Here is a 20,143-nt window from a genome sequence, read left to right as displayed (position 1 = left end):
TTTTCCATGGGGAACAAAATGAGAACCCCACAGGTGGTATCACTCCTAAGCATAATTAGTATTTCCAAGCATACGTTTGGCTCGGTATGATATCCTGAGGCATTTTGTCCTAGCAATGCCTCAGGACATTGTATAGAGCCAATTTGGTTGAGCGGTTAAGGCACCAGGAGAGAAAGCAGGAGGCCACGAGTTCAGGTCTCAGCCACGAAAGCCAACTGAGTGAACTTTGGACCGGTCATTCTCTCTCATCCCAACCCACCTCATAGGGTTGTTGTGGGGAAAACAGAAGGAGGGAGGTGTGTTCCATATGTTCCAAACCTTGAGTTATAATAATTAATGAAGACAGGAGATGATAGATAGTTAGATAGATAGATAGATAGATAGATAGATAGATAGATAGATAGATAGATAGATAGATAGATAGATAGATAGATAGATAGAAGCACAAAGCTGAAGCCTGAAAATGACGAATGAGACTTCGTCGAAACGTCACCAAGACACTTCCAATTTTATGCGGGAGAAAACCCGAATAACCAACGACCTACATACAAACACCCGCGAAAACCTCAGAAGATAGATAGATAGATAGATAGATAGATAGATAGATAGATAGATAGATAGATAGATAGATGGTAATCTTCCTTAACCATAGCCATAGCCTCAGCCTCAGCCTCAGCCTCAGCCTCAGCCTCAGCCTCAGCCTCAGCCTGAACCTCAAGTTTAAGCTTAAGCTTAAGCTTAAGCTTAAGCTTGACCTCAACCTTAACCTTAAGCCCTAGCCTTGGTGTTGTGACTCCAACCCCCGAACCTGGCACCATGCCCGAAAGTGACTCCGAAAGTGAGGGGGAAGGGCCGGTAAGGCTTACCTCGGGAACACCGATTCCTTTGGCCTGACTCCAGAAGCCAGAACCAGACCAGTCGGAGGACGTAATGAGGCCGTCATCCCCTGATTCCTCCCTTCCTCAGGCTACGCCTTCAGACCCAGCTGACAATAATAATAATCAAGTTTGGCTTGACCCGCGCTTCAGAAGATTAGAGAGGTGGCGTCATCAAAGGGAAGGGTGGGGCAGGAGCCCCACCCCACAGGATATATATAAGGAGCTTTGGGACTGCTCTCACTCCACAGGAAGCAAAAGTTTAGCTGAACCGTTTCAAAAAGAGCTGAAAGTCTTGCTCTGTGAGTCATTTGTTTGAACTTTGGCAGGCAGCTGCGATTTCTCTGCCAGGACTGATAAGAGCCGTGAATCCACTGGCTGAAGGCCAGCTCGTTAATCCGAAGTGGGGAAGGAGACAGAACACTTGGCCTCAGCCTCAGTCTCTTCATTTGAATCTCAAAATAAATGCTTGTAACACTTTCCAATTTTGAGGGGAAAAAGTAAGGCTGTTTTAAAGAGCTTCTGGGTTTATTAAAAAATAAACAACCCTTAAATTAGATTAAAATCTCCAGCAGAGAAACAATGATGAAAAATTTCAGGACTCTTTTTTTTAATGGGGTGATAAAAATGAATCCGTTAAGGTGGCCGTCCTATCTAAATGTTCTCTTTCTTTCTTTCTCTCTCTTTTTAAAAGCAGGAAAGACTCCTAAAGGAGACACATGTTATACAGCAAGCAAAACCAAGTTAGAACCAACGTCATGTGAGACGAGCTACGCCCAAATAGGTTTGGTAAGCAATTACATTTATCAGTTACATACCTGACCAGCCTAAAGTGCTTTTTAAGCTATTCCACTACGAGCTCTACAAACCTTTATGAGGACAAAATAATGGAAACTATATAGATCAGTGTCGGCGAACCTATGGCACACGTGCCAGAAACAGCACATGAAACCATCCCGCGAAGATTGTGCGGCCTCGCCAGCTCCTCTTCTGTGTTCCTGTGATCAAATGCGCGCTGGACAACTGCCTGTAGCACACGCGGGAACGGTGGAATCTGGAAGAGCAACATTCCGGCACACATGCGCAGGCCAGCCCCTGACTGTTCATCAGGTGTGCTTCCATGCTGGTATCTGGGTGTTTGGGTGGCCAGCTTGCGCATGCACGATGGACCGCCACTCTTCCAGGTATCGCCGCTCCCGCGCGCGTGAAGGCCAATGGGGCTGTGGATACCTCGCAATATGCTGACTCTGTAAACCACTTAGAGGGGGCTGTAAAAGCATTACGAAGCAGTATATAAGTCTAATTGCTATTGCTATTAAAGGTTGAAATATATTTGGTTTATCATTGCAGTCTCTACCAGAGCCTAAAACCTTAGTCCAAAAGCAGAGGGAGGTGCCAAGTTTAATTTCCCAAGAAAATACACCTCTAACTCAGAAATTCAAGAAAGGAAACATAAGACTGTCAAATTCTAAGGTGAGAATTCAGATTAAAATTACCCTCCCGTTTTTTTAGTGAGAAATATTCAGTTTTTCCTTTTCTCCCTCAATTACAATATTTCAATTTAGAGAAATCTGTAACATTGTCAATACAAGATGCTCTCTTCTGCATATAAAAAAATGATCTTTGTTTAGATACAAAAGTAGTTCTTAGATACAGGTTGTTACCAGGGGTGAAATGCTCCCAGTTCGGACCAGATTGCATGATCTGGTAGCGATGGGGGAGGATAGTTCGGAGAACCGGTAGCCCCCCCCACCGCCCAAACCTCGCTGTTCCTCTTCTCTGTCCCTGAAGCTCTCAGAGGTGATATAGCTGCAAACAGCCTTAAATGACTGCCGCGGTGCTTCAAAGGGCTGCACTACAGCTGATCAACGCTGTAGGCGGCTAGTCGACTGGTGTCTCTATTTTTAAAGAAGGTAGACCGGTGCCTCCCCAAAAAAGGCAATTAGTAGACCGGTGCCTCTATTCTTAAAGAAGGTAGACCGGTGCCTCCCCAAAAAAGGCAATTGGTAGACCGGTGCCTCTATTTTTAAAGAAGGTAGACAAAACTTGGGAGCGGTGCGCTTCCAAGTTTTGTATACTTTATTATTTTTATCATTTATTATTATTGGCCATGCCCATTCAGTCACCTGATCATTAAGCCACGCCCACCAATTAAGGCATGCCCACAGAACCAGTAGGGAAAATTTTTTAGATTTCACCCCTGGTTGTTACCATTCATTTAGTGACGGGTGGGTTTCATTTACCTTTACCACCGGTTCACCGTGCATGCACGCTCGCTTTACACGCCTGTGCCCTGTCCACACATACGCCCAGCCTTCCGCTCATGTGCTTTGCTCGCTCGTGCCCCTTCCGTGCATACACCCGGCCTCGAAAACACGCCTAAATAGCACGGCATGGAGCCCGGACGGGTGGGCTGGCCCATTCCCGATCACCACTATCGGTTCGCTCGAACCAATGCGAACCGTCTGAATAACACCTCTGTTTAGAGACCATTCGAAATTACAATGGCACTGAAAAAAGTGATTTTTATGATTTTTCTTGCCTCGGTTAGTAAGTGAATCACGGAGGTTGTTAAGTTAGAAACCCGGTTGTTAAATGAATCTGGCTTCCCCACTGACTTTGCTTGTCAGAAGGTCACAAAAGGGGATCGCATGACGAGGGGGGACGACGACACTGCAACGGTCATAAATATGAATCGGTTGCCAAGCGTCCGAATTTGGATTGTGAGACCATGGGGATGCTGTAACGGTTGCAAGTGTGAAAAATGGTCATGCATTACTTTTTTCAGTGCCGAAAGTGTCATTTCGAAAAGGTCATTAAATGAACTCCGTAAATTGAGGACTACCTGTAATAAATTTGGGATACAATTATCCCGCTATTGGGTTATATCTTTTTATTTATTTATTTATTTATTGTTCACACTTTTATACTGCCCTATCTCCCTAGGGACTCAGGGCGGTTTACAGCCATATAAAAACATATATATATACAGAGTAAAACATTAATTTAAAAAACTTATTATATAGGCCGAATATTTAAAATAGAGATATAAATAATAAAACCCCATTAAAACCAGATTTAAAATTTAAACATTTAAAAATTTAAAAATTCTAGTCCAGTCCTGCGCAGATAAATAGATGTGTCTTAAGCTCGCGGCGGAAGGCTCGAAGGTCAGGAAGTTGGCGAAGTCCTGGGGGAAGCTCGTTCCAGAGGGTGGGAGCCCCCACAGAGAAGGCCCTTCCCCTGGGTGTCGCCAGTCGGCAATGCCTGGCGGACGGTACCCTAAGGAGTCCCTCTCTGTGAGAGCGTACGGGTCGGTGAGAGGCATTCGGTGGCAGCAGACGGTCCCGTAAGTAGCCGGGCCCTATGCCATGGAGCGCTTTGAAGATCATTACCAAAACCTTGAAGCGCACCCGGAAGGCCACAGGCAGCCAGTGCAGTCTGCGCAGGAGAGGTGTTACGTGGGAGCCACGAGGGGCTCCCTCTATCACCCGCGCAGCCGCATTCTGACCTACCTGGAGTCTCCGGGTGCTTCTCAAGGGGAGCCCCATGTAGAGAGCATTGCAGTAATCCTTGGCATGTGGGAATCCAGAAAGCCTTCCAAGTGAGGCTCTTCAAGAATAATTTTGGGCCTGAGGTAACTTTCCCTGTTTGCTTTTTCTGGTTTTGCAAATTTGGATGCAACCTCCTTAGTCCTTTCCTTCCATTTGATGCTTTCAAACAGTGACAATCCCACCTCCTTTTGGGATATTGATTTTGATCCCTCCGTTTAGGCCTGTGTTGAGGCTGTTACACGAGAAACTTTGAATTGGACTTATTTGGAATAATAATAATAAAAAATTAGGTACATCTAATGAGCATATTAGGGACGTGGTGGCTTAGTGGCTAAGACGCTGAGTGTGTCAATCGAAAGGTCGGCAGTCCAGTGGTTCGAATCCCTAGTGCCGTGTAATGGGGTGAGCTCCCGTTACTTGTCCCAACTTCTGCCAACCTAGCAGTTCGAAAGCACATAAAAATGCAAGTAGAAAAATAGGGACCACCTTTGGTGGGAAGATAACACCATTCCGTGTGCCTTTGGCATTGAGTCATGCCGGCCACATGACCATAGAGATGTCTTTGGACAGTGTTGGCTCTTTGGCTTTTAAACAGAGATGAGCACCACCCTCTAGAGTCGGGAACGACTAGCACATATGTGCGAGGGGAACCTTTACCTTTACCTTATATAACTGTACTAGGCACCGAAGTCACAAGGGAATAATTTTCCATGCTAATTTTGCCGTTGTTCTCCATTTTCCCCAGATAGCAGCACTGTCTCGTCCTAAATTGCCATCTCAAGAGACCAGCCGACGTGGAGCCAACAGAATTTTCCGACAGGTATTTGCACAGGAATGTGTTGGCAACTGATGACCCCTGTAATGGCTTCCAATTCAAGATCGTCTTCATGGATTGTTTCAAGCAAGGGCCTCCAAACTTGGCTCCTTGAAAACTGGTGGACTTCAACTCCCAGAATTTTTTTTTTTAATTTCATTTTGTCACAACAGTATATACAATCATCAACATAAAACAATAACCCATCATGAGAGAAAAAAATATATATAAGTAAAAGTATAAGTAAAAGTATGCATATAATACTATAATGAAGGGAACAATAGGACAGGAACGGTAGGCACTTTTGTGCTCTTATGCACACCCCTTATAGTCCTCTTAGGAAAGGGGTGAGGTCAATAGTAGACAGTTTTTGGTTGAAGATTTTGGGGTTTTGAGTAGAGACTATAGAGTCAGGTAGTGAGTTCCAAGCATTAACAACTCTGTTACAAAAGTCATATTTTCTGCAACCAAGTTTGAAGCGGTTGACATTAAGTTTGAATCTATTTTTTGCTCTTGTATTGTTGCGATTGAAGCTGAAGTAGTCTTTTACAGGAAGGATATTACAATAGATGATTCTGTGTGTTAAAAACAGATCATGTCGGAGTCAGCGGAGTTCTAAGTTTTCTAATCCCAGGATTTCAAGCCTGGTGGTATAAGGTATTTTGTTGTTTTCGGAGGAGCGAAGAACTCTTCTAGTAAAATATTTCTGGACGCGTTCGATAGTATTAATGTCAGAGATGTGGTATGAGTTCCAGACGGATGAGCTGTATTCAAGAATAGGTCTGGCAAATGTTTTGTATGCTCTGGTTAGTAGTGTAGAATTTTTGGAAAAGAAGCTACGTAAAATTAGGTTTACAACTCTTAGACTTAGAGCTTTTTTTGCTGTGTAGTTGCAGTGGGCTTTGGCATTTAGGTCATTTGATATGAAAACTCCAAGGTCTTTGACAGGGAGGGGGGTCGTCTGTAGGGTAATGTCCATCAAGCTTGTACTTGATGTTAGGGAGTTGTTAGGGAATTTAACAATGTTAATTTAACAATGTTAGGGAATTCTGGGAGTTGAAGTCCACCAGTCTTCAAGGGGCCAAGTTTGGAGTTCCCTGCTTTAAAGCAATGTTTTTCAACCTTTAAACTCTGTGGACTTCAACTCCCAGAATTCCTAGGTTGCCCATCTCATGAAGACAACGAGACGAATTTTCTCAGCCTTATGGGAAATCTAAAGGATTGCCTTCCACCTCCAACCTTAAGTGGCCATTTGCAGGTAGTCCTCGACTTACGACCACAATGGAGCCCAACATTTCTGTGGTTGTGAGATGGTCGTTAAGTGAGTTTTGACCCATTTTACGACCTTCCTGGCCACAGTTGCTAAGTGAATCCCTGCGGTTGTTGAATAAGTAACACGATTGTTAAATGAATCTGGCTTCCTCATTGACTGTGCTTGTCAGATGGTCCCAAAAATTGATCGCATGACTCCGGGATATTGCAAATGTCATAAATATGAGTCAGTTGCTAAAAGCCTGGATTTTGATCACGTGACCACGGAGATATTGCAATCGTCGTAAGTGTGAAAAACCCTCATAAGTCACTTTTACCAGTGCCGTTGTAACTTTGGTCACTAAATGAACTAAATGTAAATCGAGAACTATCTGTAAAGGAGTCCAAAGAGATGGCAAGGCTTCTGGGACCATAGAAAATTGGCTGGTCTCTTGACCAGAGAACCTTTGGTGTGGTTTTCTAAACCTTCTACAAAAATGTGCATATAATATATTATGAAAGTTGACTGCTGGGATTAACTCTGTATTTTTTTTTCTTTTAATGACCCTTGCGGGGCGGAGTTGGGGCAACTGAATGGAGCTGAATATTTACTGGCCGGATGCCCTTCCTGTTGCCAATGCGGAGTTTTGCAGCAGATATATTCTCAGTGTGCCCAGGGAGAGAAATATCTGTCTCTACCTAGGATCGAACTCATAGCCTCCTGATTGTGAGGCGAGAGGTCCACTTCTAGGCCACCACACCACTCTGGGATTAACTCTGTATTTTCTCCTCAGAAATTAAACAGCAATATCAACGCCCTCCCTCACTTGGACTGTCCAGCCAAATCAAGTTTGGTGACAACTGCTTTGAAGCCTCTACAGCAAGATGCGCTTTTCCCACAAATAGCCACCAAATCTTTTCAGTCTGTGACAACTCTGCATTCGGTAAGTTTCCTCCGTGGTGAACCGAGGCCCTAAAAGTAAAGGAATAAAAATATCAAGCTCAAGAAAACAGGAGTCCGGGCAATTGAAATGAACGTAGGTTGATTGTTTGCTAACGCTCTCTAGAAGAATCTGAACTACTAACGGTCTAGAAGAATCTGAACTACTAATGCTCAAAGCAAATTGGAAGTAGATAAAAGTCAATTGTGGGCTGGACTTAGATCTCTTGTGGGCGCGAAGGGACTTGAGATTGATGACTTAATTAGAGGAAATTGGCATTGACTAAAGCAGGGGTGTCAAACTCAAGGCCTGCTGGCCAGATCCGTCCTGCAATGTGTTCAGATCTGGCCCTTGGTGCCGTCCTGGTCTACCCAGCGTGAAGAGAAAAGATGAGGCCAGCATGACTTTGGCCTGGTCTACCCAGTAGGAAGAGCAAAGATGAGGCCAGTGTGGCTTCGGCCTGGTCTACCCAATGCAAAGAGGAAACATGCCAGCAGTTTGGGGAGTGGCGTCAAGCTGGCCACGCCCACCCAGTTGGCCACACCCACCCAGTCGGCCACGCCCGACCGGCCCCACGTGGTCAGCCACAACCCTGATGCGGCCCTCAGTGAAATTTAGTTTGACAACCCTGGTCTAAAGCATGGGTGTCAAACTCGCAACATCACATTGCCATTACGGGACGTTTCGTGACATTTTTCACCTTTGCAGAGCTGGGCTGGGTGTGGCCAGTGCGTGACGCATCTGGCCCAGGGGCTGCCAGTTTGACACCCCTGGTCTAAAGGGACAATATCTAAAGGTACAATATTTTGGGAGGAATTCATTGGAGAAAGCCATTACGCTTGGAAGACCTAGCAGTAAAAGGCCGCCCAAAGAATATGGTGGCTGGACGCCATAAAAGCTGACACCAGCCAGAGCATAGAACAATTCAAAGCAGCAGTGCAAGATCGGAAGACCTGGATAGACCTGGCCTACAAAATCGCCAAGAATCGGACAGGACTGAATGGATAACATCATCATCATCATCCTCAAAGGGACAAGTTGTGGTATGAGAAAGGAAGGTGAGCTGAGCCAATTCCCAAGATAGAAGCTTGTACCCTTCCATTTCTATTTTATTTTTATTTTTTATTTTTATTTATTAGATTTTTATACCGCCCTTTTCCCGAAGGACTCAGGGCGGTGTACAGCCAAGGATAAAAACTCAATATATATACAATTAAAACCAGAATTTAAAACAAAGCAAATTACAAAAAGGCCGACATTAAAATTTGAAAATTTAAAATTTCTAATAATGAACCTGATTCTTGGTTAGCTTTGTTACAGAGACTAGCCTGGCCTAGCGTCAGGGTTCCAAGTAACACTCGCAACGAAAAAAGACTCTGAGCACGAGAAAGGGGTTACACTGGGGGGGCGGGGGTCTCTACGCAACCATGGAGGTCTGGTCCCTTCTGGGCCATTTAGAACAGGGGTCTCCAACCTTAATCCCTAAAGGGGACCAAGGTTGGAGACCCCTGATTTAGAAGATCTAAAGACAGTGCAGTTGGGAGGGTGAAGGAGAAACAAGGTGTAAACTCCAAAACGACAAAAGTGCATTTTTTAAAATTCCTGATTCTTCTGCAACTTTAATTTTGCAAAAAAAAAAAAAAAAAAAGACAGAGAAGCAAATGCACCCTTTATTGATTTTGATGCTATGTTGTTGTTGTTTTTATCCCGGCGATATCATCCCCTGAAAGTTGTTGTTTTTTTTTTGAGCCTGGCAAAGTAAATAATAAATCACAGAAATAATGAAGTGGCTTTAAGAAAAAAAGAAAGAAAGAAACAAATCTCTTGCCGCTTTGCAGGATAACCGATCTCAAATCCAACCGTTTCCACCCACCCTCTCCGAAAACATCCCCAGGGGGCTGAGCAGTAAATCTGGAGACATCGAGAAAACTCACAACCTCAAGTTCCCACTAACTTCAGCAGGTACACAGTACTAGGATAAACGCTAAAGGGAAAAAAGAAGAGAAACCATTCAATTTCTGTACAGTGCCAGCGAACTGGTAGCAAACCGGTTTAGATTTCACCACTAGGTGGTGAAATCTAAACCGGTTTGCTACCAGTTCGTTGGCTTCTCCAGAAGCGGTAGTTAAAAACGCTTTAAAAAGTAAAAGAAAAAAGTTCCGACAATCGTGCGTTACTGAGGCGATCTTCGGATCTTTTTTTTTTTTTTACTTTTTTTTACTACCGGTTTGACAAACCAGTAGTATTTTTTACTACCAATTCGGGCGAACCAGCCCCAATCAGTAGCATTTCACTCCTGGTACCACATTTCCCTCCAAATGGGATGATTATAATATCATGGAAAACCAAGAAATATTATTTAAAAGCAACTGGCTGAAGTGGGGAAAATCGTATCTCCTTTCCTAAAAGCTTAGTTGAAGCGTTCCTTGACTTCTCCTACAGAACCATCCTTCAGGTTTACAGATCGTAACGTTCAGAAAAGCCGAGAAACAGAACTTTTGATATTTAGGTATTTAGGTATTTAGGTATTTAGGATTTTGAAGGCTAAAACCAAACACTTTAAATCAGGGGTCTCCAATCTTGGCAGCTTTAAGGCTTGTGGACTTCAACTCCCAGAATTCCTCAGCCAGCTTTGCTTTGGCTGAAAAAATGCTTTTAAAAGTAAAAAAAAAAAAGCCTCTGATGGTCACACGGCTCAGCTGGGATCATCAGAGCCTTTTAAAAGCATTTTGTCTAGAACCTCTTCGGCCGAAGAGATCGTAGAAAAAATGCTTTTAAAAGGCTCCTCTGGCGATCCCAGCTGAGTTGCCTGATCACCAGAGCCTTTTAAAAGCATTTTTTACAACCTCTTCAGCCAGAGAGGTTGTAAAAAAATGCCTTTAAAAGGTTCCTCTGACAATCCCAGCTGAGTTGCCTGATCGTCAGATGTTTTTCTTTTCTTTTAAAGGCATTTTTTTTTGCCTTTAAAAGAAAAGCCTCTGACGATCAGGCAACTCAGCTGGGATTGTCGGAGGAGTCTTTTAAAAGCATTTTTTCTAGAACCTCTTCGGCCGAAGAGGTCATAGAAAAAATGCTTTTAAAAGTAAAAAAAAAAAGTTGGCCACACCCACCCAGTCACATTACCCCACCACCACCAAGCCATGCCCACAGAACCGGTAGTAACAAATTTCACCACTGAGATGGCTCTGTATGCCATTTCTGGTACGCATGGCATAGGTTCGTCCTCACGGCCCTACACTATTTCAGAAACTGTGGTGATAAGTTTGAGGGCAGAGGATGAGAAATGGGAACAGTTTACATGTTTATTTATTTATTTATTTTATTTATTTACATTTATATCCTGCCCTTCTCCGAAGACTCAGGGCGGCTTACATTGTATAAGTCAATAGTCTCATTCTATTTGTATTTTTATATACAAAGTCAACTTATTGCCCCCCCAACAATCTGGGTTCTCATTTTACCTACCTTATAAAGGATGGAAGGCTGAGTCAAGCTTGGGCCTGATGGGACTTGAACTTGCAATAATTGCAAGCAGCTGTGTTTAATAACAGGCTTCTTACAGCCTGAGCCACACCGTTTGCCCTTAAATATTGTTAAATATTGATTTGGATACCTACGATATCGTCAGGTCTTTTAATATCCCTTTGACTTCCTTCACCAACCAGAAGCCTTGAAACATTTTAAAAACCAACTCACCCTGTATGAACAACGAGAAATCAAGGACTATAAAGAACTGTGGTTTCTTGGCCTGGGTGCAAAAAAGATTGAGGGATACATTGATGGAGAGAACAGCAACACTTACGATGACGACCATGGTTCCTATAAAAAGGTGAGAGGCTGACGTGGTGGTCGATCTTGGCATCCAGATCATGGCAGAAGACCCACAGGGCAAAATCTCTGCAGCTGGAATTGGGTAGCAGATGCCCAAGGAGGTGGGTGGTCTTAAGTCTCACAGGAACTGGGTACGTCTGGTTGTGATGTCTCCCTTGGAGGGTTCCCTAGATACTTCCTTAGAGGCCATTTTGGGGGAGGATGAGTCAATTCCTGGCATGTCAGGAATTGAGTTGATTGAACGGCCATCCAGAAAGGATTTGGCTGAGGTTCCAGCTGGGAAAAGCTTGCTGTTGTGGTCCCTCAGCAGCCTACGGAGCTGGCAACAGAGTCAGACAGCGATGAGGCTGAGATGGGGCCAGGGCCATCGGGAAGTGAGGTGCGGACTCCAGAGCCTCCAGAGACTGATAATAGTGAGGAAGAGGAAAAGGAGGAGCCTGTTTCTAATACACGCATGAGAAGAGCTGCCAGAAGGCAAGAGCAGCTCAAGCAGAGAGGACAACTTGGGAGTAGGGCCAAGAGATGATTGGCCCCTCCCATAAGGCTTAAAACAGACCAGCACCGGTGTTTCAGCTTGCCGGAAAACAACACATAGCTGTGTTCTCTGCTTCCTGTTTGTCTCTGATTTTGTGGCTTCTGGACATTTGCCAGGAAGGGCCTTTGGCAGTTTGCCTAATTGGACTAAGGTTTGCGAGAGAACTGAGGAATTTGTGTTGGGAGGCATTTGTTTTACTTTGAGTTGAACGACGCTGGGAATGAAGTAATTCCCAGCTGTTCGAATAAAGTTTATTTTTCCACGGACTGAGTTTGTTGCTACCTACTTGGGTCTGGGTCACAACACTCGCAGTGGAAGATGGCCAGTGAAGAGGAGGAGGAACTGCCTTCTGCACCTGATCCGAGAACACTGCACTACATGTTCTTGGATCAGATGAAGAAGGCAGTTCCTCCTCCTCTTCTATGGCCTTCTGCCACTGTGACCTTTCCCCAGCTGGAGCCTCAGCCAAATCCCTTCCAAAGAAAAGGCAGGAGTAGAGAAGGTCTGCCGGACTAACTGAGAGGAGAAAGTCCCACCCATCTTGATGGGCTGCACCAGAAGCTGGCTATTTATCACAGCAGACAGATGGCGGCACAACATGTATGTGCTTTCTGGTCGTCATGATTCCTGCTTCATTCTGGATTGACACCATGTTTGTGTTGTGATGCAGGCCCAAGTAGGTAGTAGTAGACGCAATCAGTTCCAAAAGAAACAGACTTTATTAGAACAGCTGAGAATTAACTCATTCTCAGCATCGTCCAAACTAAATCAAAGCAAATTCTTCATAACACAATTCTCCAGTCTTATCACCAACCTTGATCTAATTAGGCAAACTGCCAAAGGCTTTTCTTGGCAAAAATTCAGAAGCAGAAGACGCTGACAAGAAATAAATGCAGCAAGACAAGGAGCAATTCTATCAATGTTGTTTTCCGACAGAGCTCAAATGCTGTTGCTGGTCTTTTAAGCCTTATGGGAGGGGCCAATCATCTCTTGGTCCTACTCCCAAGTCATCCTTTTTGCTTTAGCTGCTCTTGCCTTCTGGCAGCTCTTCTCATGTGTGCACTAGGAACAGGCTCCTCCTGTTCCTCTGCCTCACTACTGTCCGCCTCTGGAGGCTCCGGAGTCCGCGCATTGCTCGCAGATGGCCCTGTCCCCATCTCTGCCGATGCAGAGCCCTCATCCGGGCCTTCCCCTGACTCCAGGACTGACCCATTGTCTTCCCCAGACTCCTCACTGTCCGACTCTGCTGCCAGCCCTGCAGGCTACTGGTGGATCACAACAATAAGAACTAACAGGTGGAAGATCATTAAAGAAGGCTCCAAGCCTGCAACCTAGAATTAAGAAGAAACTTCCTAACAGTGAGAACAATTAACCAGCGGAAAGGCTTGTCTTCAGAAATTGAATGTGCTCCATTGCTGGGACCTAGAATGACGATATATTTTTGCTTCGTGTGTGTTTTGTGAATGTGGCATGAGAAGTAGCGGAAACATATAGTATGTTTACTTTGTACGTTGTTGTCACTCTGTGTAGGTACTAAGCGATCATATTGCATATAGATATGAAATCCTGGCTATAATTGGGAAAGGATCCTTTGGCCACGTTGTGAAGTGTTTGGATCACAAGACCGGTGAAAAAGTAGCAGTCAAAATAATAAGGAACAAAAAGAGGTAGGATCATCTTGAGTCATTGTTTTGTTTTACATTTTATTAATAAAGAATAAAATATCGGAAACTAGTTGGATAGAGGATTGACTCCTAATTTTTTTTCCGTTTAATTACGATTTATTGTCTTTGGTGTAAGAGTTAATTTATAGCCAGAAGATTAAAGAAAAAAAAATTGGCAGCAAACAAACCAAGAAAAATCAGTTTGTTGCTATATTTGTCTGCCAAACATATCAGGGTGTGTGTTTCAGTCCTTATAAATGCTCCCAGCTTTCGTTAGTAGATGGCAGAGGAAAATGTAATCTTAAAAAGAGAAGATTATGGAACAGAAACAAAAGCCAATTAAGGAAGCCCAGCGGCGACTAGCGTTGGGTTCTAACCCAACCAGGTTATGTATGTCTGCTCACATTAGTGCTTTGCATTATGAGAGTCCTCAACTTACAACCTCAGTTGTAACCAGAATTCCTATTGCTAAGCAAGGCACAGCTGTCAAGGGAATCATTGCGATTGTTAAGTGAATAAGTAACTGTGGGACGATCACTTAAACATGAGCCAGCGGTGTGCAGCAGCTGCCAAATAAGTGAATACAATCCTTGATTGTATAAACAGAGGCATAGAATCAAACTCACGTGACGTATTAGTACTACTGTATAAAGCCTTGGTACGGCCGCACCTGGAACAGTGCAGCCATTACAAAAAAGATGCTGAGACTTTGGAAAAAGTGCAGAGAAGAGCAACTAAAATGATTAAAGGCCTGGTGATTTAAACATATAAAAAATGGTTGCAGGATTTGGGTTTAGCTAGTCTAGAGAAAAGAAGGACTGGGGGAATAATGGAATGTGCTGAAATGAGTAAATTGACATTTGAAATTAGAGAACAGGAAGATAAACAAGTATTATAAGATATAGGACTTATTTTACCAACGGTTAGAAAAAAAAATATGGTAATGAAGTTTGATAGAGGTTTTTATAATACAGGAATTGCTGAAATACACAAAATATAATGTATTATTATTGGTTTGATTTAGGATGAAATAAATGATACAATATAAGCTATAATAATACCGTAAAGTTTAGAACTTTCAGTATGAAGCGAGGGAAGAAATATTTACAGTTAAAATAAATGACTAATGGATCAAACAACTGGACATGTATTAGATTGGTAGAACGTGAAATTAGATAAATTATAAGTTACGAATATGATGAAAATGCACAAAAGATTCGTAACCAACTGACACACGTATTGTATTGAAGATGTTTTTATGTATGTCTGTCTAAAAAATAAACATTTTTTTTTAAAAAGAAGGACTGGGGCGGGGGGGAAACGACACGATAGCAGTATTCCAATATTTGAGGGGCTGCCACAAAGAAGAGGGGGTCAACTTATTCTCCAAAGCACCAGAAGGCAAGATAAGAAAAACGGATGGGAAACTAATCAAGGAGAGAAGCAACTTGGAATTAAGGAGAAACTTCCAAATAGTGAGGACAATTAACCAGTAGAAGGGCTTCCCTCCAGAAGTTGTGGATGCTTCATCATTGTAGGTTTTTGAGAAGATTTTTTTTTTAATTGCATTTATATCCCGTCCTTCTCCGAAGACTCAGGGCGGCTTACACTATGTCAAGCAATAATCTTCATCCTTTTGTATATTATATACAAAGTCAACTTATCGCCCCCAACAATCTGGGTCCTCATTTTACCTACCTTATAAAGGATGGAAGGCTGAGTCAACCTTGGGCCTGGTGGGACTTGAACCTGCAGTAATTGCAAGGAGCTGCTGTTAATAACAGACTGTCTTACCAGTCTGAGCCACCAGGAGGCCCTGTCCACCAGATTGGACAGCTACCTATCTGATATGGTAGCTGTCTCCTGCTTGAGCAGGAGGCTGGACTAGAAGACCTCCAAGGTCCCTTCCAGCTCTGTTCTGATTGACTGATTGATCGATCGATCGAATCGTGCAGCTGTTAATCAATGCCAATTTCCCCAACTGAGTTTGCTTGTCGGAAGATCAACAGTAGAAACCTTTAAATTTCTACGTTCTATCATATCGCAAGATCTAAAATGGACAGCTAACATCAAAAACATCATCAAAAAAGGACAACAAAGAATGTTCTTTCTGCGCCAACCCAGTAAGCTCAAACTGCCCAAGGAGCTGCTGATTCAGTTCTACAGAGGAATTATTGAGTCTGTCATCTGCACCTCTATAACTGTCTGGTTCGATTCTGCAACCCAACAAGAAAGACACAGACTTCAGAGGATCATTAGAACTGCAGAAAAAACAATGGCTACCAACCTGCCTTCCATTGAGGACCTGTATACTGCACGAATCAAGAAAAGGGCTGTGAAAATATTTACAGATCCCTCACATCCAGGACATAAACTGTTTCAACTCCTACCCTCAAAATGACGCTATAGAGCACTGCACACCAGAACAACTAGACACAAGGACAGTTCTTTCCCGAAGGCCATCACTCTGCTAAACAAATAATTCCCTCAACACTGTCAAACTATTTACTAAATCTGCACTACTATTAATCTTCTCATCGTTCCCATCACCCATCTCTTTCCACTTATGACTGTATGACTGTAACTTTGTTGCTGGCAATCCTTATGATTTATATTGATATATTGACCATCAATTGTGTTGTAAATGTTGTACCTTGATGAACGTATCTTTTCTTTTATGTACACTGAGAGCATATGCACCAAGACAAATTCCTTGTGTGTCCAATCACACTTGGCCAATAAAAATTCTATTCTATTCTAAGATCGCTGGGAATGTCGCAAATGGGGATCATTTGAACCCGGAATGCTAATACATGCCAGTTGACCAATGTCCAAATTTTGATCATGTGACTATGGGGATGCTGCAACAGTTGTCAGTAGGAGAACCGTTGTAACGTCAAACAGTCACAAACAATTGTACGTCAAGGGCTATTTATTTATTTATTTTATTTGATTTTTATACCGCCCTTCTCCCGAAGGACTCCGGGCGGTGTACAGGCATAATAAAACCGACAATACAATATATAAGTTTAAAATACGATTTAAAAAACTTATTTTAAATTAGCCCAATGATTAAAATTTCCCATACTAAAAACCCCGTTTAAAATAAATTTATTTAAAATAAATAAATTTAAACATTAAAATCCCAATTTAAGCCAGCCCCGCGTGGATAAAAAGATGAGTCTTGAGTTCGCGACGAAATGTCCGAAGGTCGGGTATTTGGGGTAAACCCGGGGGAAGCTCGTTCCAGAGTGTGGGAGCCCCCACAGAGAAGGCCTGTATGTTAAGAGAAGGCTGTATGAGAAGGCTACCTGTATGTTAACTAGATTAAGAGTCATTAGGGACCACCGCCCAGATCAAAATCACATATTAGCGGTGTTATGAATCTCAGGGGCTGCCCCAAAGAAGAGGGAGTCAAGCTATTCTTCAAAGCACCTGAGGGCAAGACAAGAAGCAATGGGTGGAAACTAATCAAAGTGACAAGCAACTTAGAACTAAGGAGAAATTTCCTGACATTCAGAACAATTAATGAGTGGAACAACTTGCCTGCAGAAGTTGTGAATGCTCCAACATTGGATTTTTTAAAGAAGAGATTGGATAACCATTTGTCTGAAGTGGTGTAGGGTTTCCTGCCTAAGCAGGGGGTTGGACTAGAAGACCTCCGAAGTCCCTTCCAACTCTGTTATTCTAAATTCTAATATTGTGTAATTTCCCCCCTTATATTCAGATTCCACAGTCAGGCTTTGGTTGAAGTTGGCATCTTAAATTCGCTACGGCAAAAGGACCAAGATAATACATATAACGTCGTCCACATGAAAGAGTATTTTTGCTTCCGTAATCATTTCTGCATCTCCTTTGAATTATTAGGGTAAGGCACTGTTCTGCATCTCCAGTTAATACTTTCTATAGTGATTGAGTGTGAATTTGCTGGATCTTATTTTCTCCATCTTAGCAATCCTTCATCATAACAGCTAGGCAGGATGGCATCGGCAGCTATAAATGAGACAGCTTCAGTTTTAGTACTGAATGCAAATGTTGTCGGTCAATGACGTAAGCAATCAAACAAACAAACGAATAAATATAAGGGAGTTGACCGGGGTGGGTTCTACTTAGCTTTACTACCGGTTTGCATCATGCCCATGCAATGCATGCACAGATCACTTTTGATGATGTTCGGGTCAGTGGACGGAGCCTCCCACCGGTTTTACTACTGGTTCTATAGAATTGGTCTGAACCGGGGGCAGCCCATCACTGGAGTTGACCCAGAAACAAGAGAGTTTGGAAAGCTAATCTACTACATCAGGGGTGTCAAACCCAAGACCCTTGGGCCAGATCAGGCCCGCAAGGTGCATAGATCTGGTCTGTGGAGCCACGTAAAAACAGTGGTGCCTCTGTCAGCGAAAACGGAGCTTGGGAGGGCCGCATTTAGACCTTCTGACAGGGGTGAAATGCTACCGGATCGGACCAGATAGCACAAGCAATGGTGGCCGGTAGTTCAGCAATCCGGTAGCGATGGCGGAGCAAAACTCCGCCCACTTTTGTGTTACATTTTGTGCATGCGCAGAAGGTCTGCGTGTACATGTGACACGTGTGGGCGGCACGTGGGCGGCACTTCCAAGCCGATAAGGGAGGTAAATAGATTTCACCCCTGCCTCCTGAGTTCTGTTTTCGCTGGCAGAGAGTCGCAGGAGGCCGTGGCAGCCGAAAATTGAGTTTGCAAGGGCCCATTTTTGCTGCCAGAGCATTCGGGCCGCTACAGGTGCCCCTGACATGAGTGACGCCGAGCTGGCCACACCCACTCCCCCCTGCCCCCGAGGTAAAACACAACCCTAATGCAGCCCTCAATGAAACCAAGTTTGACACCCCTGTACTACACCGTAACCCTGATCCTACAGGCAAAAGGGGAAAATGCAAATCCTAGGTGTTTTGTTTTTTCTGAGCTAATCTTGTCAGCTTTGGCTCCTTGTGTATTAGGTGCTTATTTGGAGTTTCTGCTTGCTCTTTGAGAATGGCCCAGTCTTTCTGAATGGATACTATATCTCCACTCCTAAAGACTAGCCTCTTCATGCTTCTGCTTGAAGCTGTTTTTCTATAGCAGGAAGACTGGGGCTGTTTTCTGCCCTTAAGAGGTCTCTCCTCTTTGTCTTCAGGGGAAATATTCTATTCTGCCTCTTTTTAATATTAAGAATAATGAATGTTTTATTCTGCAGAAGGGAGGGACTTCCTACAATATCCTGAATGCTCTCAGAGACTTTGAACTGAATCACAGCTTTAAATGTTCAGAGAATTGAACTGCCACTCTTTTCGCGCAGTGGCCTTTCCACGCGCGCGGTTGGTAAAAAAACGCCTATTTTTCACCCCACAGTTCAAATTTATACGAATTAATCAAGAAAAATAATTTCCAAGGTTTTACTTTGGGCTTGATTCGCCGTTTCACCCATTGCATCTTAAGATGTTTGCAGCTCTTATACACGGAAAAAATTATCCACTGTGATCTGAAGCCTGTAAGTACCATCTTTTCGATACCGGTGAAGTTTTCGATGATGTTTGCATTATGTTTTGGAAATTTAAAACATTTTGGTGTAAGGAAGCGCTCTTCTGCACAGATAGGAATTCTAATTTTGTTAGGGATTGTCAATGCTTTGGATATGCCTAATGAACTTAAAGCTCAAGATAAAGGAATTTTTTCCCCCCCCTTAGCGGAGGTCCCTTGTATGTGCTACTTCCGTTTTGCTGTAGAGTCTACAAAGCCCACTGATGTTACCTAGTTTGATAATGAAAGGTCTGAAGGAAACGACCAAGCGCAGAGAGCACCAAGGACCGCACAATTTACAAAATTGTATTCCTCTTGCTTGTCTGAGTCTCCATTGTTTTAAACAAGAAATAACTCCCTCAACTATCCAAAAAGACCTTGATCATCTAACCACTTGGTCTAAAACTTGGCAACTCCAAATCTCAACCAGCAAATACTCAGTCTTACATATTGGAAAAAAGAACCCAAACACTAAGTACATACTAGATGGACATTACCTTACAGACGACCCCCATCCCGTTAAAGACCTTGGAGTTTTCATGTCAAATGATCTAAGTGCCAAAGCCCACTGTAACTACATAGCAAAAAAGGCTCTAAGAGTTGTAAACCTAATCTTGCGTAGCTTCTTTTCCAAAAACACTACACTACTAACCAGAGCATATAAAACATTTGCTAGACCAATTCTAGAATACAGCTCGCCTGTTTGGAACCCTCACCATATCTCTGACATCAATACAATTGACCGTGTCCAGAAATATTTTACAAGAAGAGTTCTCCATTCCTCTGAAAACAACAAAATACCTTATGCCACCAGACTTGAAATCCTAGGCTTAGAAAACTTGGAACTCGGTCGCCTTCGACAAGACTTAAGTTTAACTCATAGAATCATCTATTGTAATGTCCTTCCTGTTAAAGACTACTTCAGCTTTAATTGCAATAATACAAGAGCAACCAATAGATTTAAAGTTAATGTCAACCGCTTTAATCTAGATTGCAGAAAATATGACTTCTGTAACAGAATCATCAGTGCTTGGAATACTTTACCTGACTCTGTGGTCTCTTCCTATAATCCCAAAAGCTTTAACCAAAAACTTTCTACTATTGACCTCACCCCATTCCTAAGAGGACCATAAGGGGCGTGCATA

General features: G+C 43.2%; 1 protein-coding gene across 1 annotated transcript in view; it reads left to right on the top strand.

Annotated features, from left to right (window-relative positions):
* Positions 1-20,143, top strand: part of DYRK4 (dual specificity tyrosine phosphorylation regulated kinase 4) — a 52,006-nt gene that overhangs the window by 14,735 nt on the left and 17,128 nt on the right. Inside the window, exons 4-12 of the mRNA XM_058190750.1 lie at positions 1,573-1,664; positions 2,226-2,348; positions 5,175-5,249; positions 7,289-7,438; positions 9,274-9,397; positions 11,101-11,264; positions 13,332-13,468; positions 17,193-17,333; positions 18,831-18,969. Of these exons, the coding sequence (XP_058046733.1) occupies positions 1,573-1,664; positions 2,226-2,348; positions 5,175-5,249; positions 7,289-7,438; positions 9,274-9,397; positions 11,101-11,264; positions 13,332-13,468; positions 17,193-17,333; positions 18,831-18,969 (1,145 nt within the window). The remainder of the gene's footprint in view (positions 1-1,572; positions 1,665-2,225; positions 2,349-5,174; positions 5,250-7,288; positions 7,439-9,273; positions 9,398-11,100; positions 11,265-13,331; positions 13,469-17,192; positions 17,334-18,830; positions 18,970-20,143) is intronic.

The sequence above is a fragment of the Ahaetulla prasina genome, chromosome 7 (assembly GCF_028640845.1).
Source record: "Ahaetulla prasina isolate Xishuangbanna chromosome 7, ASM2864084v1, whole genome shotgun sequence".
In the NCBI taxonomy this organism is placed as follows: Eukaryota; Metazoa; Chordata; class Lepidosauria; order Squamata; family Colubridae; genus Ahaetulla; species Ahaetulla prasina.
The sequence above is the reverse complement of the archived record's forward strand: the minus strand, read 5'-3'. Positions and strand labels throughout refer to the sequence as shown.